General features: G+C 40.8%; 1 protein-coding gene across 1 annotated transcript; it reads left to right on the top strand.

The window, feature by feature from the left end:
- The first annotated feature begins 645 nt into the window (after window positions 1–645).
- dnajc12 (DnaJ heat shock protein family (Hsp40) member C12) lies at window positions 646–19,678 on the top strand. The gene is made up of 5 exons (XM_003223678.4): window positions 646–879; window positions 4,454–4,532; window positions 7,176–7,315; window positions 11,052–11,244; window positions 12,956–19,678. Exons 1-5 carry the CDS (start codon window positions 802–804, stop codon window positions 13,048–13,050), a joined length of 585 nt encoding a protein of 194 aa, XP_003223726.1. The 5' UTR covers window positions 646–801; the 3' UTR covers window positions 13,051–19,678.
- Window positions 19,679–20,133: the final 455 nt, after the last annotated feature.

Below are 20,133 nucleotides of genomic sequence, written 5' to 3'. Positions count from 1 at the left end.
TGCACCAGGACATAAAGTGGGGCATGGGGGGGGGGGGGTCTGTGTGCCAGGTTTGGTCCTGATTTGTCATTGGTGTAAGTCACAGTGGTCTGTGGGAGGTGAATTGTTTGAAAGTATTGCATATCCCATCACCCGTGGTTCTCCCTTCCCCAAACTCATTATTAAAACGCGCACGTATTGGTAAGCCATATTGGGTCAAAATTTCAAGTTGATTGACCAACTATTTTTCAAGTTCTGCGTGCACAAACATACGCAGTCTATATTTTTATCTATAAATATTATTATTTCTACTTTATAATTAGTGCACTACGACTATATTATTAATATTGATTAGAACTTGGAAAGAAAAATCCTAAAAGTATTTGATTTCTAATTACACCAAGTTTAAAATATTAAAAACTTTAAAAAATAATTATATTTAAACACTCAACTTGCAGAACTAACACCCTGGGAGGAAGAAGGGGGAAAACAGGTGGGTTTATAGTGTCTTGAAGCTCTTATGAACCCAGCCAGCACTATTCTTTTTTAAATGATTGTGCAAACTACAAACCCCGTGGAGCTTTGCAACTGTAAACAGTGTTTGTCGGTTGCTTCCACCAATCGCAGCAGGCCAATCCAGGGGTGTAACTGGGGAGGGTCGGGTGACATCTCAGTGTATAAAACCAGCCGCAGAGAAATCTCAGCATCATTGCCTGTTATCTGCTGTCACGTACTTGTTTTAAAATAGCCTTGGGTTGTGCAAGTGATATCTGCAGGCTTCTCGCCTTTCACATTTAAGAGAACAGAAACAGGTGGAAACAAATGGATGCGATTTTGAACTGCAGACTGGAGGAAATGGAAGATTATTACAGCTTGTTAGGCTGTGATGAATTGTCCACAGTAAGACTTTTTTCTTTTTCTTTTAAGCCCTTCTTGATTTCTTCTGTGTGTGTCTGTGTGTAAGTGATAGTGTTTTTCCCCCTGATATTTCACATCATTTTGCCACTCCTTGCATATTGATTGTATCGCAGATCGCAAAAGTTGTCTTACGCAGCTTTTGGGGTTTATCATCTGATATAATAACCCCTTCAGAGTTAATTGAATGTACATAGTTATGATCTGATGTATATTTGTCGGATTATGATGTCTTGTGATCTTGAAGGAGTTCTGAATATAAACTTTGGAAGTTGCTATAAAGTTAATCATAATATTAGTCTATGCATGCTCATTTGGAAGTGCTAGATGGAGACACTCCTCATTCAAGGTGCCGAAAACCACATCTTAAACATACGTTAAAGGAATATTTCAGATTTGATTTTTTTTCTTGTTTCATGTGAATTTTGGCAATCTCAGATTCATTTGTGGAGAGTCAAAACCTCAGATGTGTTTGCTGCTCTTTTATAAGATTAATGACATATTCAGAGATTTCAGTCCAAAAAGTATAATCAAATTCCAGTGATGGTTGGTCACCAAATCTGCGATTAGCTTGATTTTCTCTCACACCGATGAACAATAACTTTAGGTATGGCTAAAGGTGTGTTGGTATTCTTTCCATGACAATGATTATTTAAATTTGATAATATTTCATGTATATCAGTTATAGATATCTGTGTTCCAAATATATTGGCTTTGGAGTAACAAGATCCTATGTTGGATCCACTGAAACAATTATTTGGAGCCAAATCCAGTTGACTGTGTAACTCAACTGGAAGAATGTTTTTTTCACGTAATAGTTTTCTGCTGGTTTCCAATGTCATTTTTTTGCGTAAGTGTGGATGCACAGAATAAAGAAGAAACAGATGTTGACCACTGGAAAATGTCAGATCACTAGTAATCATGGTACTCTGTGATCTTATTTTCAGCATAACTTTTTTTTATTGTTTTCCACCCATAAAAGTGAAATAGGCATCTTCAAAACAAAGACTTCCTTGTTAGACTCTCTCTTCTCCTCATCTGTGATATGTTCTCCCTAGAGAAATTCGTTTAGAAGATCTATTGATCAGTATGTAAATTTAGATACAAGCCTAAGCCTTTTCAAAATATTCAGCTAGTCTTTTTCTCTGCCAGCAGCAGGCCTGTAGCGAGGGGGGGGGGTGTTAGGGGTTCAACCCCCCCCTGAAATTTTTCAGGTTAAAAAAAAAACCTGGTTTACTCATAAATTTTAACTGGTTAACCAAATCCCCATGCTAAGTCTATGAGACACAAAACATTAAGAGTCCCTCCAGGCACTATCTCAAGTAGATACTGACAGGTCTGTAGCCAGGGGAGGGGGTGCTAGGGGTTCAACCCCCCCCCCCCCCAAATTTTCAAAACCCCTCCTGAAATTTTTTTCTGGCTACGGCCCTGGCCAGCTGGTACTTAATATTTAAATTACTATTATTACAGTAGAGTCTCACTTATCCAACATAAATGGGCTGGCAGAATGTTGGGTAAGTGAATATGTTGGATAATAAGGAAGGATTAAGGAAAAGCCTATTAAACATCAAATCAGGTTATAATTTTACAAATTAAGCACCAAAACATCATGTTATACAACAAATTTGACAGAAGAAGTAGTTCAACACGCAGTAATGCTATGTATTTACGAATTTGGCACCAAAATATCACGATATATTAAAAACATTGACTACAAAAATGCGTTGGATAATCCAGAACGTTGGATAAGTGAGACTCTACTTTATTCTGAAACAAAAACACAGTACGACACAGCAAATGAGATGTATATGCTGGATTTTGTATCACAAAATCACAAGTTGAACACTTCTTAAGCATTTAGTACTGTGTGATGGGTGCCACCTTGTTGTGGTGGGGGGGGCTTTACTGCTCTAAGGATGCTGAGAGCAGTGCTGGCGGCAGTGTAACTACCAGCAGGTCCAACCAAGTTAGAGAAGTCTCAGCTGAGGAGTGGAACTAAGAGCACCTAGCCCATTAGCACTATGGAGAAACAAACCAAAATGAAGTTATACTGGCTCGGCTGTCACCCAGGATAAAAAGGACCAGGGGGATGCTGCTGATAGAATCATAGAATCCTAGAGTTGGAAGAGACCTCATGGGCCATCTAGTCCAACCCCCTGCCAAGAAGCAGGAAATGGCATTCAAAGTACCCCCGACAGATGGCTATCCAGCTCCTGCTTAAAAGCCTCCAAAGAAGGAGCCTCCACCACACTCCAGGGCAGAGAGTTCCACTACTGAACAGCTCTCACAGTGAGGAAGTTCTTCCTAATTTTCAGGTGTACTCTCCTTTCCTGTAGTTTGAAGCCATTGTTCCATGTCCTAGTCTCCAGGGCAGCAGAAAACAAACTTGTTGATGGACATCCATCGACAAGTGGGCTACAGAATCAAAATACAAATGAACAGCCACAGAAGTGACAGAAATATACAATACCAGAAAACCGCACTATTTGTTGTTGTTGTTGTTGTTGTTGTCGTTGTTGTTATTTCTATTGTCTGCTTTTAAACACCTTAAAATTAACATTGGTCCACTTAGTTTCAGGTGGTTTTGTTGGCATTTCAGGTGGGTTTTTATTATAGAAAACACTTCTAAGGGGACTTGTCAGTTGGGCAGTATCTGTATTTAAGAAATAAGAAAACAAAGATTTCTTTATAGACCCAATCTATCATGTTAATTCATGTTACTTGTGTAGATGCAAGGGAGGATTAATTTACAAGCATATACACAATTTGTATTACAAGCATATACACTTTCATACCTCACAACCTCTGAGGATGCCTGCCATAGATGTGGGCGAAACGCCAGGAGAGAATACTTCTGGAACATCGCCACACAGCCCGAAAGACATACAACAACCCCATATACACAATTGTTTGAAAAGTCTGTGCTGTGAGTATTCATATTAGGAATCTGGTGCCAATCACAGCCTTTTCAATGCACATGCTTATGGGCATACATGCATGGTAGGAAAAGGTAAAGTTTTCCCCCTGACTTAAAGTCTAGTCGTGTCCGACTCTGGGGGCTGGTGCTCATCTCCATTTCTAAGCTGAAGAGCCGGCATTGTCTGTAGATACCTTCAAGGTCATGTGGCTGGCATGACTGCATGGAGCACCGTTACGTTCCTGCCAGAGTGGAACCTATTTATCTACTCACATTTACATGTTTTCAAACTGCTAGGTTGGCAGAAGCTGGGGCTAACAGCGGGAGCTCACCCTGCTCCCTGGTTTTGAACCACCAACCCTTCAATCAGCAAGTTCAGCAGCTTAGCGGTTTAATCTGCTGTGCCATCAGGGGCTCCCTATATGCATGGTGGTGCTGTAAAATAAATAAATGTTGGTACAGTATATGGAATGAAGTAACAATTCAATGAGCTTCACTTGTGCCAGCAAATTAGCATTACTCCCCTCCCCAAATACACACTCTTGTGTTAAAAAAGTGGCACGTGAAATAGTTCTTTTTGTGTTTTCATTATTGCCACTGCATTCATATTGGAATTGATGTGTGGTTCATATGTATGTCTAGGTGGAACAGATTGCTGCAGAATTTAAGGTGAGAGCACGTGAGTGCCATCCTGACAAGCATCCTGCAAACCCACAAGCTGGTATGTGACTTTCCTAATTTCTTTTCTAAAAAAATCAACAATTGGTATTAATTGGAGTGTCAAGATTTTGAGGGTGTTTAGGCAACATATCCTTTCTTAATCTGGAAGAGAAGTGAATGAGGAATTCCCTTCTGCTGCCACTTCTCTTCCCCTAGGAGTGCTATTTACTTGCCTACAATCTCCATTTATGTGTTATTACCAAACAGTGAGAAAGATTGAACTGAATAATCCAAAGACGCAGGATTTTGATTTTTTGCTTTCAGTCTGAATTGGTCAAAAGCTGTCATGGGAGACTATGCATGTGGCAATTTGAACACACAACTAGTTTTATTTTTCTACATATGCCAAATAGTCATCTGCGCTACTCTGGTTTGAGTCTAAGTTATCATGGAATTCAAAATTTTGTATTTCCTCCAAAGAAAAAATGCTGGAGGGACATTTTAGAGATGTAGTGGGATGTTTCCCTTGTCACTCAGAGTTCCTTTCCAAAATTGTATAGTTTTTCCCCCCGTAAGAAATTCATTCGGTCTCTGTTAACACACATTGATATGTATGCAACATGTAGCTAAACAGAACTACAGGAGCCAATAACAAGATTGAAATTTATGTAATTGAGACTGAGTAATGTTTGTTCAACCTACAAAACCTAGTTCAATTGTGTGTATCTGTTTTACTTAATATGATTTACAGCAGTGAGGACATGTTAACAACGGTCACATCCTCTTTCTGTTCAAGAGTTATTAAAAGCCAAAGTATCTCGTGTTCAGATGTTATTCGATTGCCAAATAGGTAGGAGAAGAAATACAACTGGAAAATTATCGATGTTCGTCAATCCCTGATAGCCTTTGAATTCAGTGGTTTCTATTTTAGTAAATAGGCATACATGAATAATCATCATCAGCATCCTCTCCAGCATCAGAAAGGTGACTCACAGATAAAATATACCTCTTCATAACCTTTACACAGATGGGTTACTAAGGATGTGAGCTTGTGTTTCTATTATAGTAGGGAAATTTTGTATTTACACTGGAGAGGATATACTGTAATACGGCTAAAAGAGTTTCTTCCAGGGCTTACTTGTTGATTATCTAATATGAAATTTTTTTGGCTGGGTAGGTCATTATAATGCTATTGGAGCCATTTTTCCCATTCATTTTATAGCAGAAAATCTCCTTTGTGACTTAGCCAATTCTACGTCCCCATGGCTGCATTCGAAATCCTGAAAAACAACCAGATTAATTTCTCTTAAGCTTAGTACACATGATGGCATTTACCCACATGAAATGTCAAGTGTTGCTTTTTGAACTAGTGGAGAAAAAAAGGATTTGGTATGCAAGGTGCCAGGTAGATTCCTGTTGGAAGTGTTATCTTCTCCCTTTCCTTTGGCTCAGTTTTGATTACAGCATGAAGACGTTGGTGCAGTGTATGAACTTTTTTTGGGAATGAATATACGATCTCTCATTTGTTGGTGTTTATTCGTTCAGCCGCTTTCAACTCTTTGTGACTTCATGGACTAGCCCACCCCAGAGCTTCCTGCCGGCTCGCCACCCCCAGCTCCTTCAAGGTCAAGCCAGTCACTTCAAGGATACTATCCATCCATTTTGCCCATGGTCGACCCTTCTTCCCTTTTCCTTCAATTTTCCCCAGCATCATTCTCTTCTCCAAGCTTTCCTGTCTTCTCCTTATGTAGCCAAAGTACTTCATCTTTGCCTCCAATATCCTTCCCTCCAGTGAGCAGTCAGGCATTATTTCCTGGAGTATGGACTGGTTGGATCTTCTTGGAGGCCAAAACACCTAGGAATGAACGGGTTGAGAACCACTGGTGTAGAGTGGTATGAGAGTTGGGCCAGGACTCCACTGATCAGGGCTCATATCTCTGCTTCTCCATTGGATGGCCCTGGGCAAGTCACTCAATCACAGCTATAAATGAAGGCAAAGATCAATCCTCTTTGAACAAATCTTGAAAATAAAACCCTGTGCCTTATAGGTATAAGTATCATAACCTGAAAAACATTTTTGTGTAAGGAGCAAACTGAGAAACTGCAAGTCATCTCTGGTATGAGAGAATTGGCCGTCTGCAAGGACCTTGCCCAGGGGACGCCTGGATTTTTTTTTTACCATCCTTGTGGGAGGCTTTTCTCATGTCCCCACATGGTGCCAGAGCTGATAGTGGGAGCTCATCTGTGTTCTCCTGAGGTTGGATTTGATCCGCAACTTTCAGGTCAGCAACCCAACCTTAAGTCAGCAGTCCTACCGGCAAAAGTGTTTAACCCACTGCACCTCTGGGGCTCCAAAATAACTTGAATGCAAACAGCAACAAATGTAAGTAACAAATCTTTGTCAAATGTTTCTAACCCTCTGGAGTTATGTGCTGCAAGCGAAACATTTCTCTTTGTTTTGGAACATTTCTGTTTGTTTTTCAAGCTAGAAAAATAAGATCTCTGTGTGTCTGTTTTGGATCAATAATGATGTGGCTTGGGGTTGGCACCTAAGATGGCAAAGCAGGAAACCAGATCCACTTTTTCACTCTTTGTATTAAACTGTCTTGCTGAAATAAATCAAAAGCAGCATATGATGTTGATTATTCAAACTTCTAGACGGAATTAATCTAATTTAAACCTTCTTTCTGTGTCTGGTTTGTAGTGGAAAAATTTCAGCAGCTGCAGCAAGCCAAAGAGATTTTGACCAATGAAGACAGCCGAGTCCGTTACGATTACTGGCGGAGAAGCAAAATTGCCATCCCATTCCAGCAGTGGGAGGCTTTGAGCAACTCTATCAAAACAGTTAGTTTTGCTTTATGCACATATATTTTCAGGGGAATGTATTTAATTATGCCTGTTTGTGTGAAAGAGGCCTTTGTTAGGCCTTTGGTATTTCTGGGGTTTTGCTCCAGAAACCCCTCTGAATACCAAAATATGTGGATGCTCAAATCCAATTATATACAGTGACATAGTAAAACGAAGCCTCTAATATAAAATGGCAAATCAAGGTTCCCTTTTTGGATTTTTTTTTTTAAAGCCATGGGTTGTGGAATCAATGGCTGAAGAATCCATGGATGTGGTAGGAAATCTGTACTGTAGATATGATATTAAAATATCAATATCAAAACAGTAAGGCAATGCAAGCCAGATCAGCCCATTATCTAGCTTAATGCTGTCTACATCACTGTCCCAGGACCCTTCTACACTGCCATACAATCCAGAATATCAAGGCAGATAATGCACATTATCTGCTTTGAACTGGATTATCTGAGGGCATTTCCAGACAGGGCTTAAACCTGTGCTGAAGTGGGTTTAAGAAACCTGCTTCAGTGTGGGTTTAAGTCCCCTCTCCCAAATGGGCTTTCCCAGTGGGGTGTCCTCATGCCATCCTGGTAACTATCACCCAACCCCCCCCCCCACCTCTTAAAAGAATAAAAAACTTACTGAACTGCCATAGAATTTTGTTCCTGACCATCTCCCCTTGTCTCCTTTCTATGCACCAGGAGGACTTTAGCGGTCCCTTAATGGCGGCCCAGTAAGTTATTTATTCTTTTAAGGTCTATTGGGGGGAAATTTTGGGGAGGGGTGGGTGCTTTTGGAAGCCCAAAGAAGTGAGATGGGAAATGGGGACACTCCCCCCCCCCCCGAACTACCTGAGGGTGAATCCCCACAGGACCAATAACCTGTTAGACTTGAGCCTTTCAGGAAGGCCTAGGTCTAATGGGGTATCAAATTAATTCAGGATAAAGCAGGATTTACCTGCTCTCCCCTGATTTAATTTGCTTTAACTGGAGGCATCGTTTGGATGTCTTCTGTAAAAGCCTGACTGGCCCCGCATTTTTGAGCTTGCCTGGAAGGGCCCTGAGTCTACACTGCCATATAATCCAGTTCAAAGCAGATAATCTGGATTTTATACAGCTGTGTAGAGGGAACCCCAGCTGTTACCAACCTTCTGTTCTCCAGTCCTTTGCCTTTTCTCTTTTCTCCCTGAATCACTTGAATTCCCAGCATTGGTTCTTACTGGTTCTTACTGATGGTAGTTGCTGACTAGGCTTCCAAGCCATGCTTGAAATTGCCTGGAATTGAACCTGGGACACTTTATATGCAAAATGTGTATTCTGTTACTCAATTACTGCTGCTCCTTCTGAAAACCCTTCGCACAAAGGTTCTTCTGAAAATGAAGTATGTTACCATTGAGGCTGAACCATCTGACAAATGCTTAAGCCATTCATCAGACCTACAGACAAGGAACCCTACCTTCATTTCAGCTCTAGGGGAATAATAAAAATTATGCCTTAATTTTACTTGCATTCTTTTGATCAATTGTAGATTCCTGCAGGGCAGGGGGTTGGGCTTTGTGGTTGTTTCTATCTCTATGATTCTGTGGTTTTAACTCTCCTTATAATGCTGGCAGAGAGAGGAGAGGTGGATGGCTCTCATTGGATAGTTGGGTAAGATGTCAATGAGAAATGACAGATGCTTCTAAAACTAGGAAACCAAGCACTCATTCATTTGAAGAAAATTGAGGGGATAGAGGAGAGAAGAAAAATGATGAAGCAGCAGATCGACCACACACAGAAAGTAAAATCAGTACAGGTTCTCCAAATATGATTTTAAAAATTTGAATTCCTGATCTGTTAATTCCAAGGAAAGGAGAATGGAATGCACAGCTCACATATAACGATGATGATATCTTGACATAGATGGCTTGCTAAGACCAATGATGAAAGAAGCTCCATTTGTGTATTTTGTCCTGGTAGCCATTTATTAACAGAATGCTTCTACCTCCTTTATGGTTCTAAAGTTCTATTGCTAAAGGACCAGACAGTTCTGATCAGATTAATTATTGTTCTTAAAAAGGAATTAACTTGAGAATTTAAGATGGGGACAAAGTCTGAACTTTTCAGTAGCCTCGTGTCACTTTTAATGGACATCATAGGACAGTTTATTACAACTCTAAAGAGACAATTTCTCTTGAGTTTGCTAACTTAGGAATGAAATAGAGCATATGCTTTTTCTAAAGAAGATCTCAGATTAAATGCCCAGCATGTTTACGATCCATCTCTTCTCATATCTACAGCTTTCTACGTGATTTGTAGAGTCATAAAATCATAGAATCATAGAGTTGGAAGAGACCTGGTGGACCATCCAGTCCAGCCCCCTGCCAAAAAGCAGGAAAATTGCATTCAAAGCACCCCCAACAGATGGCCATCCAGCCTGTTTAAAAGCCTCCAAAGAAGGAGCTTCCACCACACTCCGGGACAGAGAGTTCCATTGCTGAACAGCTCTCACAGTTAGGAAGTTCTTCCTAATGCTCAGGTGAAATCTCCTTTCCTGTAGCCTGAAGCTATTGTTCCTCGTTCTAGTCTCCAGGGCAGCATAAAACAAGCTTGCTCCCTCTTCCCTATGATTTTCCCTCACATATTTATACATGACAATAATAATAACAACAACAACAACAACAACAAATACTATATTTATATTCTGCCACCATCTCCCAGAGCAACTCTGGGCGGCTCACAGAACACTCAAGGTGTGACATACAAAATACAACAAGTGCAAAACAAAACATAAACAATAAACTGTCGAACACAACATCATAGATTCCCAGTAGCCCTTGGTAAAAACAATAAAATACAGCAATTGCTGTAGATAAAACAGCAGCATTCCATCTCAGAATTGTAATGTGCAAAAAAAGAAACTAAAGGTCCTCATATGTATTAACCCTGTTTCCCCGAAAATAAGACATCCCCTGAATATAAGACCTAGTAGAGGTTTTGCGGAATTACTAAATATAAGGCCTCCCCCAAAGTAAGACCTAGCAAAGTTTTTATTTGGAAGCATGCCCACCAAACAGAACACCAGAGCATGCAGGATCGATTAATGTACGTACCATAGGTTGTTGTACATGGAAATAATGGTAGTAACAAGAAATTCTTGATAGGATTCACAGTTTGTCTGGTTATGCTGGTTTGCAGTATATAATAAATGTTCATTTTTTTGTTCAACAATAAATGTGAATTCTTCTTCATGGAAAAATAAGACATCCCCTGAAAATAAGAACTAGCGCATCTTTGGGAGCAAAAATTAATATAAGACACTGTCTTATTTTCAGGGAAACATAGTATTATGGAGTCTAAACATAATCGAAGGCTTGTCAGAAAAGCCAGGTCTTTAATTGTGTGTGGAAGGTTTGAAGGGTGGGGGCTAGCCTGATCTCCCTTGGGAAGGCAATCCAAAGCTGGGGAGCCACCACCGAGAAGGCCCCTCTCTTGTCCCCACCAACCATATTTGAGACGGTGGTGGGACCGAAAGAAGGGCCTCCCAAGCAGATCTCAATGCCCATTCCGGGCTTTAGATCATCTCAGCTTTCTCTTCTGCAGGCTAAACATGCCCAGCTCATTAAGCCTTTAAAGTAGCACCCTGGTTTCAATCTGAAACTTTCCCAATGATTTTTTAAATTGTAGAATGTGTCTTCTTGTAAGCAAGGACAGCAATGATAGAGTTCAGAAATGCCACATTGTTGTTTTTTGTCTAGTCAATGCACTGGGCTGTCAAAGGCAAAAAAGAGCCAATGCTAGAAGCTCCTGGTTTACCTCTAAACGATAAGAAGGCTGGTGATTTTTCCCAGAAGGAAGAACATAACCACGGAGAATTGTTAGATGACAAAAAGGAGCTGGAAGGTTTTGCTCCCTCTGATGATATCTCACCAAAGAGCCCTGATACTCCTGGTAAGTGATCTGTGACGTGAGTATTTTTGCTGCTAGATTACTGGGTGGGTGCATGCGGGCAAAATATGCAGCCTCCTCACTTCAACTTCGAAGATTTATCTTCATTGAAGTTTCCTTTTGTCTCAGACATGTTTTTTCTGATTGTACTGATCCATGTAAACCATATAATCTCTGTGCACAGCCCATCTGATTGGCCTACACTGCAAATTCAAGAAATTGTAGGTTAGAGAGTGTACAGATCTTATTTCTAGCCCATGCAGGGCATGAAGTAATTTATGTCATAAATCAATCATGCCACAAAATTCATGTCTTCCCTAGAAATGTATTTCAGGCCCCTTCTACACTACCATGTAATCCAGATTATCAAAGCACATAATAGTAATCTAGTTTTCCTGATGTGAACTGGATTATATGAGTCTTAAGGACCCCCTGGTGGCGCAGCGGGTTAAACCGTTGAGCTGCGGAATTTGCTGACTGAAAACTTCAAATCCGAGGAGCAGAGTGAGCTTCCGCTGTCAGCTCCAGCAGTTCGAAAGCATGTAAATGTGAGTAGATCAATAGGTACCTCTCTGGCGGCCACACAACCTTGGAGGTGTCTACGGACAACACCAGCTTTTCAGTTTAGACATGGAGAGGGGCACCAATCTCCAGAGTCGGACAAGACTAGACTTAATGTCAGGGGAAACCTTTACCTTTACCTAGAATCATAGAATCATAGAATCGTAGAGTTGGAAGAGACCTCATGGGCCATCCAGTCCAACCCCCTGCCAAGAAGCAGGAAATCACATTCAAAGCGCCCCCGACAGATGGCCATCCAGCCCCTGCTTAAGAGCCTCCAAAGAAGGAGCATCCACCACAATCCAGGGCAGAGAGTTCCACTGCTGAACAGCTCTCACAGTGAGGAAATTCTTCCTGATGTTCAGGTGGAATCTCCTTTCCTGTAGTTTGACGCCTATATGAGTCTACACTGTGATATAATCCAGTTCCAAGCAGATAATCTGGATTTTATATCGCAGTGAAGCCTAATCTTTCATCTACCTCAACAAGGGCCAGTTCACAAATTCAGGATCATAGTATGAGGATAGTAGGATCCAGTGGTAACTGGCACATGTTAGTGATAATTTGCTGATCCTATGGGACTCTGACATACAATTTTCAGACTGGAGAGAATGTAGATTAACTTGGGATCTTCCAAGGATGTTGAAAAACTTTGTGTGTGTTGGGCAATTCCAGGGCCAGATTGAGTGGCGTGCTTATCCTAATAGTTCCAGTTCTTCCTCCTCTCCCAAATACAGGTAGTCCCTGAGTTACAAACATCCAATTTACAAATGACTCAGTTAAGAGCAGGGGTGGGACAACAGGAAGTGATGGAAATCGACCCCTCAGAAATTAAATTCATACCTGAAAGAGTTATCATGGGAAAAGGTGTCTCCACTGAAACTTTATCACCATTCCTTGTTTCCATAGCAAGCCAAATTTTTCAAAATCCAATTATTGCAGGGACAGGAAGTGAGGTGAAATCTTCTGAACAAGAGCACAGACAGCAAAACTAACGGTTGCTCTGGAGCAAGTTCTCTCATTAAAAAAAGTTTTCTGGTTAAAAATTGAGAACCATCCTTCATAACAAAAGAAATTTTATTTCATTGTTATAGTTCTGTAAGATTGATTCTTTTCTCCCTCTCCCTCATCTCCTCTATTTGTTCCCCTGTAGGATTTTCTGATCTAAACTGTTGGCATTTACGTTTCCGCTGGTCGGGTGAAACGCCATCTGAACTCCTGCGCAAATTCAGGAACTATGAAATATGAAGCAGAGGACGAGATGTGTGTAGATGACCAAATAAGTGTTGAACCTTGTGTTCACCATTTCAGTATTTTCATATATGTTTATGCCAACAAATATTATTTTTCCATTCTATACTTTGGTACTGCAATCATTGCCTTGTGAACGATTTCCATATCAAAGATTGCTTCTGTTTTGACTTGTGCACTTTAGCTGTATATTTATTCTTTACTAGCATGCCTACTATATGGATCGTGCCTTTTAGCAACTTTTTATTGAAGTTCATATTTATCATATACATGATTTATTCGCTGAGGCCAGAAAAGTACTTACAGCAGCCTGTAGACTTTGTATTCCCAGGGTCTTTGGCTCTTCACTTCTGTCAGCCTCAGGGCCCTTCTACATTGCCATATAAAATCCACATTATCTGCTTCGAACTGGATTATATGGCAGTGTAGACTCATATAATCCCATTCAAAACAGATAATGTGGATTATCTGATTTGATAATCTGGATTATATGGCAGTGTAGAAAGGGTCTTAGTTATCCAAATACTCTTAAATGATAAGTTGCCAGATATATCTAATTGTGCAAATGCCGAAGAATGGCGGTTTTGTGTTGTAGCGGAAACCAGACTTCCCCTCTTCTCGGCTTGTGTGTCTGTGCGGACGCAGTGGAAGTAGGAGACAGACAACTGGAGGTTTTTTCCAAAGAAAGCAGTTTACTAAAAGTTTCCTGCAGCTGCAGAGGTTCATCCCACGCACAACTAGATGCTGAAAAGGGAGAACCCCGCAGACAGGGTCGAGTGTCTATTTATACAATTCAGTGGGTTCAGTTTACGACCGCCCACATATCAAACCATTGGTGCATATTTGTGGTGCAGTATTACATTTCATTACTTTCGTTTCTCTCAAAACACATGATTTCAGGGAAACCATGTGTTAACTCATCGGCTGTGTTCCTGGCCTGCTCGTACCTCCTTATATGGCCATTTCCTCCTACCCCTTCATTCCTGCCTTATTCCCCCATTTTTTTTTTTTTTGCGAAGCGTGTATACAAAAGCTGAAGCAAACTAAATGAGCAGACTTATGGGTCCCTCCAATCCCTTCTAGCTTGCAGCCAAGCTATCTTTTCAGTGGAAAATGAGCGCAGAATAGCATTTGTACATAGTTTCATCACCAGAGGTAAACAACACATGAGGATTAAAAATATTAATCAGGTTTTAGAAAGGACATAGTCCACAGTAGAATTCTGATCTAGCCCAGTCATTTGGCTTCTTCCGATGATGGATTTGTTGCTATGGCCAGAGGTGGCCATTCACATACATGTCCAACTTTCAGGTCTTTTCAGTCTTTGGCATAAAGTCAAACTGGGGATGTGTTTCCTCTTCCTTGATCAAAGGAATAATGTTCAGTTAATTTGAAGAAAGTCTCTTTGTCCAATCAAGTCTCTAGTCTCTAAGAATTGTCTCTGTGTAAAGAAAAAGTCTGTAAAGAAAATCTCCATCTCTTACAGGGCTTTAGCTGTCATACTTAGTATACCCAGCGTGTGGGTGGGGTAGACTTAAACTGTTTTGGATTCCAAAACAGGCCTTCCAGTAATAATGCCTTATGGATCTCCATTTTTGGAAAACAGGCCTCTCAGTAACAATGCCTTATGGATCTCCAATTTAGGAACAGGAGTCCAAAAAAAAAAAAAAAGCTGAAAAAGAAAGCAGGAAGACAGTGAGAGAGAATGGGGGAGGGGGAACGGATTACCCATCTGTCGATCATCCTGTTCGGCATCACTTTTGTCTCAGCCAATCTTGTTGAAATCCCTTGTCTCTCCACGGGTGGGGCAGGTAGGCCACTATTCAGCTCCCAAACGACCCCTCCATGGCCTCTTGAGAAATGATTCCTCCATGGGCCTTCTTTCGCGATCTGCAGTAATCCTTTTTACTCTGGTCCTGCTGCAATGGTTAACTTATTTTATTCTTTGTCACATTGCCTCCGTGCTATATCCTCCTTTTGGCTTAAAAAGCAAGGTTGTTAGATGGCATATGAAAAAGTCCCTCATTGTCTCTCAAATCCGTCAAAAATCCGAATTATTTGCAATGTCCCATTACAAAAGGTCCTATCCAGGAGAGTTGGGTCAAAATAGAAAATTGTATGTTGTTGAGTTGGTCAGCCCTTACAGCCTCCAGCCTGATGCCACACTCCATCACAGCCTTAGCACTCAGCAACACCTATAGGCCCTCCCAGGCCTCTCAATAAACATGTCTCATAGACTTCTGGGTTTATCCCATACAGGAGTTCAGGACCTGTAGCAAAAAACAATGAGAGGGAAAAGAAGGGGAGGGAAATACTCATCCTTCCAGGCTGTATGGCTCTTGAAGCACTCTCTCTAGTCGTTTCGCTCACATCCAAGGCAGGCCTCCTCAGAGGTTGTGCCTTTGACAACACACTCATCTGTCTTGAAATCCAACAAAATCTTTCTTCTCTGCATCTTTTTCTTTTCCTTTCCGCAAACGATTTAACAATCGTGTATCCACTTGCTGCAATGCAATCTTCCACTCCAGTCCTGCTGCAGTGTTAAACTTACTCAATTCCCCTTTTACACCGACTCGTTGAACAGCTCAAAATTTGTTAGTAACACACGTTGAAAAGCCTCCTGCCGCTTCTCAAATCTGGCAAAATCCAGGCTGGGGGCGATGGAAAAAAATGCCCCTATTTGCATGATCTAATGTCCCGTTTACAAAAGTCCTAGTCCTTCCTTTCCGTAACCTTTAGAAAGAGTTGGGCCAAAATCACAAAGTCCAGAATCCAAATCTCACAAAATTATTATGAAGCAACATGAGACGTAGCCAATTATATCATGTCTTTGGTTCTCAAAAGGATAACTTTTTATCACTTGGGCACTAGCTCCCTTTTTGAATAAAATGTCAATCAAAAATTTAAAAATCAATGTCAGTTCTTAATCCTTCTGTGTCAGGAATATGGGGTCAATTTTTTTTCAAAAACAAATATATATATATATTTTTTCTTGCACTGCCAACTTGTGACAGTTTTCCATACAAAGTCTCTACAACCAATAACTCCTCTCCTTGTATTCCAAAGTGCTGCAAAAAAAAAAAGAACCTCCAACATTTCCCTATAACCTGTAAGGGGTTTAAAGTCTGTAGCACCATGTTCTCTAAAAACACTGAAGCATTGTTCTTTCAAAACAAGGATTTTTTTTTTTCAAGCCTAAGACCATTTTTTTTCCAAAAAAAAAATATCTACAGCTTCCGAATTGCTTCTGAACAAATCTACTAACATTGTTTATAACTCTTTATGCATTTTGAATTCAACACATACATCTCATTCACACAAGGTCCACAGGAATTCTGATTAGTGGTTAGTTGTTTAGATAAAGTCACACACTCTATCTCAGCTCATGAAACATTCTCACCCAGTTGTCCCAAAATAAGTCCAAAAGCAAGGATTTAAGATCCAGGTGAAAGACAGAACCCCAATATATATATATATATACACACATTTACATCATCATTTTCTTTCTTTCTTTTTTTCATATTAAATTCACATTACATTTTTACAGCGGCTTTCATTGACCTTGGCTGTCCACTGGAATTCCATTATCTTTCTCTGGGCATTTCGCCTGAGTTTTAACAAGAATAACAGGGAGTTTTTACCTTGAACTGTTGCCAAGATTTTCCCACTATCTTTTTGGCATGAGGCCCAGGTGCAAAAGAAAACTTTTTAAGAAAACAGCTTTTGTTTCTCAGAAATAACAAGGAAAAAACTCCTTTTGAAACTCAATTTTTAACAGCCTCCCTCCCTTTTTCTCGCCTCTCTGCAGCTTGCCAGCAAAAAGCAAACTAACACAGACAGACCCTCTTCGAATCAGATTTTTTCAACCGTAATAAAACATTTCTAGATATTTGTGCTCAACATTTTTTGTGTAAATCTATAGACTCATTTTTCATTTTCACTTCAATATTACCACGAAACATGCAGAACTTGAAACTCATTATTCCCCACACATGACAAAGAAATCAAACAGTTTTTTTTTTTTTTCCCCTTTCCCCGGGAGTTGCGACTCCTCATGAGCCCTGCACGACTTGGTCTTGGGGCACCCTCACAAGTCTTGTTCTCTGGGGAATTCCTTCTACGGCTCTACTTGCAACTGAGCCGAAATTGTCTAACATACACTGTAATGGGGTGGTGGATTTGAACCCACTGCCTCCCATCCTGCCTAATAGAGGGGACTGCCTTGGACTGGGCACCTGGACACTCAACGGTGTGTGTCAGGAATAACAAGACAGAACCCCTTTATACCTCCCTGGGAACCTTTGTGTCCCTCCCGGCGCTGTTCCCTTAGTGTCTCATTTTAACCACTATACTTGCCAGATTGCTGTAGACGTCGGACCAACCTTCGCCCCTGGACTTTTCCCTGGATCCTTTTCCCTGCCTGGTTTCTTTGGAACCTCGCTGTCGTTGCGGCTCCCACCGTCGGCCGGCGTTGGCATCAGAGGCAAGTACCGCAGCCGGTCTTACAATATTCAGGGGCCCCTTCTCGTCTCACGGTAGTTGCCTCTGGCCCCCACCGCCGAGTTGGGACCGTCCCGCCAACGGGATCCGTCTCCGATCTCCTGGTCCGTCTTATTGTGGAATCACGTCGGGGTCACCAGAAAATGTAGCGGAAACCAGACTTCCCCTCTTCTCGGCTTGTGTGTCTGTGCGGACGCAGTGGAAGTAGGAGACAGACAACTGGAGGTTTTTTCCAAAGAAAGCAGTTTACTAAAAGTTTCCTGCAGCTGCAGAGGTTCATCCCACGCACAACTAGATGCTGAAAAGGGAGAACCCCGCAGACAGGGTCGAGTGTCTATTTATACAATTCAGTGGGTTCAGTTTACGACCGCCCACATATCAAACCATTGGTGCATATTTGTGGTGCAGTATTACATTTCATTACTTTCGTTTCTCTCAAAACACATGATTTCAGGGAAACCATGTGTTAACTCATCGGCTGTGTTCCTGGCCTGCTCGTACCTCCTTATATGGCCATTTCCTCCTACCCCTTCATTCCTGCCTTAGTGTGATAAAGTTCCAAAACAAAAAAAGAAAATCAAATACAGGTGAGGAAAAAATGACAGATTTTATAATAAATGTGCCAAATGTTTGACTCTCAGATGTTTGTTCATGGTTCTTCATGTAATTACCTGTTGTAAAGTTTTCTCTGTTTGCTCTACTTATATTGTGCTACTGAAATTATTGAAGTATTTGGGTGCATCTGTTATTGCAGAGTAGGGACTATGTATGTTCAGTTTCAGCTTTGGGGTTTAGAATTTCAATAGGAGTTTCAAATTGAGTGAAAACCACCCATTATTTACTATTGAGCCTTGATAATAATATAATAATAATAACTTTATTTTTGTACCCCACCTCCATCTCCCTGAAGGGACTCGGGGCAGCTTTACATATAGCACAAGGTGCCTAAAACAATTCATAAAATAAAGACAGTACAATACAAAATAAAACCACAAGTATATAAAACAACTATCTGAACTCAGAACACCGCCCAATAACCTATGGTGTCATCTTTCATAAACACATGGCCAACTGTAAACAAGAAGAAAGGAAAGGGATAGTGCTAGGTGTAGCTAAGGAACAAGGGAATTGGATAAATGTGCTGTGCTGTATAAATAACAACAACAACAACAACAACAACTACTACTACTACTACTACTACTTTATTTTTATATCCCCCCTCCATCTCCCTGAAGGGACTCAGGGTGGCTTACATGGGAACAAGCCCAATCCAACAAAATTTAAAACCAAACATAGATTAAAACATATCTCAATAGAAGCAACAACATCATAATTGCAGACCATTGGGCTAGACATTCTCAAAGGCTTGTCTAAACATCCAAGTCTTCAATTCCCTCCAGAAGGAGGATAGGGTGGGGGCCTGCCTAATTTCCCTGGGGAGGGCGTTCCATAGCCAGGGGGCCACCACCGAGAAGGCCCTTCCCCTCGTCCCCACCAACTGTGGTTGTGACGGTGGTGGAACCACGAGAAGGACCTCAATATGCTCATTGTTACCACTAGCAATAGTAATACTGTACTTCCCATCAAGCCTGTCTATGATGGCAAGGGCTGATGAGTGTTGACTTATAATAGCCAGCCTGAGAGCCACATGTCCCCCATCTTCACTGTACAAGATACAAACAATGTCATTAGCGACATGTATAAAAATTAAGGTAGCTTGCACTTTATTCCAATATCCCATTCATAATGCAGAATGAGACACCAACATATCCACAACTCAAATTATGTACATACAGTGAAATCCAGTGGTTTGGGCATTGGACTACAACTTTGGAGAAGGGGGTTTAAGTCCCTGCTCAGACAGCTCTGTATGTGTAGAAAAGTAGAAATTGTATTTAATTATGGATTGAAGAACATCACCCATGAATATGGAACACTTATCAGACCTCAGAGCAAATGTTTTGGGAATTTCCTTCAGATAGCGCTTGTACGTTATATATTATTACAATTGTACTGGTGACTTCTATGGATACTTCTATTGTAAAACTATGTAGCCTTGATTTTTTGTTCTATTTGAGTAGTTTCATTTTTTTTAATAAAGTCATTTTTTGCCTTATGATTTCAATTTTGCCTATTTCTGTTATTCCTCTCTAAATTATGTTTAATGAGAGTCAATCACAACAGTCGGAAAGGAGGCAAGTCTGGAAAAAAATCAGTTTCCCTTTAAAATCATAGAATCACGGGCCATCCAGTCCTTCTTTTGTAGTTCCCTTGTAGGCAATAAACCTTTCTTTTGTTATGTGATACCTCGAATGATATCAGTACAGTAGTTGGAAAAGCAAAATGTCTAAGCTGTGCTTCAGTAAACTGTGCTTCACTGCCAAAACAGAATCTAGCAACGGATTTCATCCTTAGCTTTTAGGAAGCCCATACCTCTTATCCTTGTCCCTTCATGGCTGGCTGGCTGGTTTTCTTTTTTCTTTTTTCGTGTCAGGAGTGACTTGAGAAACTGCATGGATGGTGAAACGGATACACCAACTTTCTTTGGTCCCACATGGTTACTTATATTAGAATATTTTT

This window comes from Anolis carolinensis, chromosome 3 (assembly GCF_035594765.1).
Source record: "Anolis carolinensis isolate JA03-04 chromosome 3, rAnoCar3.1.pri, whole genome shotgun sequence".
Classification (NCBI taxonomy): Eukaryota; Metazoa; Chordata; class Lepidosauria; order Squamata; family Dactyloidae; genus Anolis; species Anolis carolinensis.
Note: the sequence above shows the minus strand (reverse complement) of the source record. Positions and strands in the feature narration are given on the sequence as shown.